At 54.6% G+C, this 4,200-nt stretch overlaps 1 protein-coding gene across 1 annotated transcript; it reads right to left on the bottom strand.

Annotated features, from left to right (window-relative positions):
- Window positions 1-490: 490 nt before the first annotated feature.
- CSUI_006487 (retrotransposon nucleocapsid protein) lies at window positions 491-3,955 on the bottom strand (the record flags this gene model as incomplete). The annotated part of the gene is made up of 2 exons (XM_068066645.1): window positions 2,768-3,955; window positions 491-2,616 (listed from the first exon to the last, which is right to left on the bottom strand). The coding sequence occupies exons 1-2, from the start codon at window positions 3,942-3,944 to the stop codon at window positions 491-493; spliced, it is 3,303 nt and encodes a 1,100-aa protein (XP_067921379.1). The 5' UTR covers window positions 3,945-3,955.
- Window positions 3,956-4,200: the final 245 nt, after the last annotated feature.

A 4,200-nucleotide genomic window follows, 5' to 3' on the forward strand; every position in this document is an offset into this window, starting at 1 on the left:
TTTTTAGCGCATCTAGTGCATGCGTTTACGAACGCTTCTATGTCTTTGTCCATTTTGGGCCACCAGAAGTGTGTTCTAATTGCTGCCTTTGTCCTCTCTATTCCTGGGTGGCCCGCTAAAACGTGGTCGTGATAGTGCGCTAGTATTTCCTTTCGCAGCTCCGCCCCCGGCACGCACACTTTCCACCCGGCACGCACACGGACCCACAGAAATTGGTTTTTCCACACATATTCACGCTGGTTATACCACACATGATCTTTTCTCTCTTCGTCTATCTCCTCTCGCGCGGCTTGTTCTCTTCGGTAGGGGACCACGGCATCATTTGTCACGGTCCTGCGGGATATTCTCGTCGGCGTTGCGAAGTCTCTGCATGCAAGGTACACTCGTTCCCATCGGCGCAGCTCTTCTTCGTTTGCTCTCCAGCGTCTTCTTTCTCTGCTTCCTCGAATTGCTCCTACTAGGTCTGGTCGCCTGCTTATTGCGTCTGCTACTACGTTTGTTTCCCCGGTTTGTACACTATTTTGATGTTAAACTCCGCCAACTTGTCCAACCAGTAACCTAGTCTGCTTGTTACCTGTTTTTGCGTTAGCATCCTGCTCAGGGTTGCGTGATCCGTTTCCACCGTAACCAACTTGCTTCCGATGAACGACTTCCACTTTGTGAGTGCGTACACGATTGCCAATAACTCGCTCTCGTACGCTGGTAGGAACTTGTCCCGGGTGCCCATCTTCTTTGATTCGAAGGCGATCGGGTACCCATTCTGTCCCAGCACCGCTCCAACTGCATGCTTGGACGCTTCTGTGTTTATCGTTATCGGCTCCTCTGGGTCGAAGATGTGTACGTTGGTGGCGTCCATCAATTTCTTCTTCAATTCGTGCACGGCCTGTGAGTGTCTTGGTCCCCACGTCATATCCGAGTCTTCTTTTAGTAGCTGGTGTAGGGGGTGGGCCGTCTTGTTGAAGTTGGGTATCAACCTTCGGTAAAACCCCACCATCCCCAAGAAGCCTCTAAGCTGCTTTCTGTTTCTCAAGACCTCCGGCCAATTTTTTATTGTCTCCACCTTTTTTGGGTCCGGCGAAACCCGACCCGGTTCTATTACGAACCCTAGGTACGTTGCCTTCTGCGTAGCGATTTCACACTTTGCCGCATTAAGGAACAGCTCGTTCTTCTTCTTCTCTTTTTGCTTTGTTGTCCGTTTCGGCCTTCCTCCTTGTGCTTCTCTCTCCGGTGTCTGTTTCCCTCGGCCTTGTCTTCTCTGTTTTCTCCTACTTCCTCGTGCCGCTTCGCCCTTCGCGGCCCGCTGTTGGTTTGTTCGTCGTTCCCTTTCTTTGTTCCACCCATTCTTCTTTCCTTTGCTGTTTGGTGTTTGTGTCGTTTTCCTTTCAGGTTCCTTCTTCCTTCCTTCTCTTTTCCCCTCGTGGTGGCCCCTCACACTTCTTCTTCCTCTCGGGGCTTGCCCTTTCTTTGCTTTCCTTGGGGGTTGTCCCGCTTCTTTTTTTCTTCTTTTGGGGCGGCCCTTCTTTTTCTTTGCTGTTTGGCCCCTTCTGTCCGCGATGGACTTCCTTGAGGACCTCTTTTCCCCCCCTAAGAGGGCTCGGCCTGCTTCTGCTTCGGAGGAGAGCTCCTTGGACGTTGTATCGACCGCCCTTTTGGCCGTTCCTCCCTCTCCGGCTCCTGCTCCTGCGCCTCGCGGCCTCCTCGGGGCGCTTTTCACCGTGAGTTCCACTTTGTCCTTTCCCTTGCCCTCTTCTCCTGTTTTTTGTTTCTTTCCCCGCTCTCTTCTTTTCCCCGTTTTTCCTCCGTCCGCCGCGCTAGTTCGTTGCGTTCCTCTTTTCTTCCTTGCTCTTGTCCCTGTCTTCCGCTGTTCTTTTGATCCTTGTTTTTTGCTGTCCTTTGTTTTCTGTTTCCAGGGTTGCCGTGCGGTGGACTTCCTCGAAGTTTCTTTCCTAAGCTTCTTTCGCCCTGGCTTCCATCCCCTGGTTGTTGTCCCTTTCGGCTTGCGCAGCGCTGTTCGGTATTTTCCCTGTTTGCATTTCTGGGTGACCCCGAGCGTCAGTAGTCGTCCAGCCCAGGTCAAGTACGTTATCTTTCCACATTGTTGTCTGACCTTGCTGTGTTCGTGTCTCCTTCTCCTTCTCGTTGGTATTGTTCTTTCTTCCCTGTTTTCTCCCTTATTGCTGTCTCCCTTGTGTCCAGCTGCGGTTTTCCTTTGTCTTGCAGGGCTCATGACGGCGTCGGGGAGTTCTTCGTCCGCTCTCGCCCCGGTACGTGCCTCCTCCTCTGCTGTCGTTATGCGGCTTTTCCCTTCTTTCCCGCGGCTACTGGTCAGCGTTTCCCCCTTCGTACAGCCGTTCCTTTGTAGGTGACGAATCTCACTGGAAACACCTTCGGAGTTGGATCGTTCCTTACTCGAAGGGTGTGCGCCATCCTCTTGTAAGCGACGGGGGCCTTCGCTGTGTGACGGTGCTATGCTTGAGCCCCAATCAGGTGAGCCTCCTTTTCCTTGCCACGGTTCGCTGTTCGTGTCCCGCTCCGTCTTTTGTTCATGCTGCTGTTTTGTTTCCTGCAGTTCGCTTATGCCCTTTTGTTGCAGCCTGAAGTCGATACTTTGGAGCTCTATCACTCTGACGTACAATCGCCCGCGCTCTTTGAGCTCCTTCTTATTCTAACTCGCGTTTGGCGTCGGCTCGGTTGCCCCTGGCTGTTTGAGTCCTCCTACCGGGTTTACGTAGTCGAACACCGTCCCGTTGGCTAGGCTACCTTGTACCATATGTTGGAGGGGTGTGGTCACGCTTCGGCTTCTGTAGCGCGCGCCTATCGCCTTCCTCTTGGTTATCTCCGCTGCGAGCCTTTCGTTGTCCTGTTTGGCGGTCGTCCCTATCTTCCTCCGTTGTTCGACGCCGAGATCGCTTCCGGCGCTTTTCTCGCCGATGTTTCCTCTTCTTCCTCCTCCTTGTAGCGACGCGTCCACTGCTGCCGGCAGTTTTTCTCCCTCTCGCTGTCGCGGCCGTCGCGCGGGTCTTCTCGGAAAGCGCGCTCGGGTTGACGTTATCGCTTGTGATTCTTGTGCTGTTTCTGTTAGTTCCGACAGCTCGGAGGATTCCCGCGACTCCGCTCTTGGTTCGGCGCCCCCGACATGTGCCTACATTCACCCCGGCGCCCCTGCTGACGTGGACGTGGTCCGCGTCCTTCCTCCTGACGGCGTTGACGCTCGGTTGTTGGTAGGACACGACCGGCACCCTCGTCGACCTCCTGCCCATACCGACGTTCCTATCGTCACTTCTCCGCGCCACTGATCGTTCCCTCTCGTGGGTCCGGGACCTTCGTTTTCTCTTACTGTTGGGCTTCGTTTGTACCGGGCTGCTTTCCCGTTCCTCTTTCCTCGGGTCGTCCGACGTGTCTTCCCCCCGGTCTTCTACGTTATCCTTTCTCGTTCTCCTCTTGTTATGCTTGTTCTCCCCTTGGCTGGTCTGTGTAGGTTGTTTCTGTTCTGCTTTCCTCCCTCGTTCTTGGTCCCCTTGTCGGTCGCCTAGTCTGAGCCTCTTCTTTGTTTGCTCCCTTCTCCGCCTTGCTGTTCCTGTATCGTCCTCTTCCTGGTGGAGTCCTAGCTCCCCCTCTTGGCTTCTTCCTGCTGGCGGTCTTCGTGATTGGTTCCCCTTGGAAAGGCTTGGCCCCCCTCGTGGACTCCGTGATTCCTTCCTCCACCTCGTAGCAGTTACACGCCGCTGTTCTTGCTGTTTGCGCGGGATGATCTTTGCGGTTGTTTTATGCCGCTGGACTAAGACGAAGACGGCTGACGTTGCAGGTGTTGCGCGTTGTTTGCGCGGGATGATCTTTGCGGTTGTTTTATGCCGCTGGACTAAGACGGAGACGGCTGATCTTGTAGAAGGCGCGTGTAGCCCACGCAACCTTGCTTTCGCGGTTTCCCTTCGCCGCCGGGCCATGATGAAGACGGCTGAAGTTGCAGAAGGCGCGTGTAGCTTACACGACCTTGCTTTTGCGGTCGCCCTTCGCCGCCGCCTGCCTAGTTTTCCGCCGTAGTGGCAGTTGATATATCGCTCCTTGGTTGCCGTTCGTATTGTAGTTTGAGGCAGGCGTCCGTGATGACGCGTAGTCGGGCCTTCTCTCACTCGTTTGGCCTTTGGGCCCTCGTGTTGAGGGTTGTCGGCCACGGTAGTGCGGTGGACCACCTTGTCCTTC

Source organism: Cystoisospora suis, assembly GCF_002600585.1.
Source record: "Cystoisospora suis strain Wien I chromosome Unknown contig_3290, whole genome shotgun sequence".
Lineage (NCBI taxonomy): Eukaryota > Apicomplexa > Conoidasida > Eucoccidiorida > Sarcocystidae > Cystoisospora > Cystoisospora suis.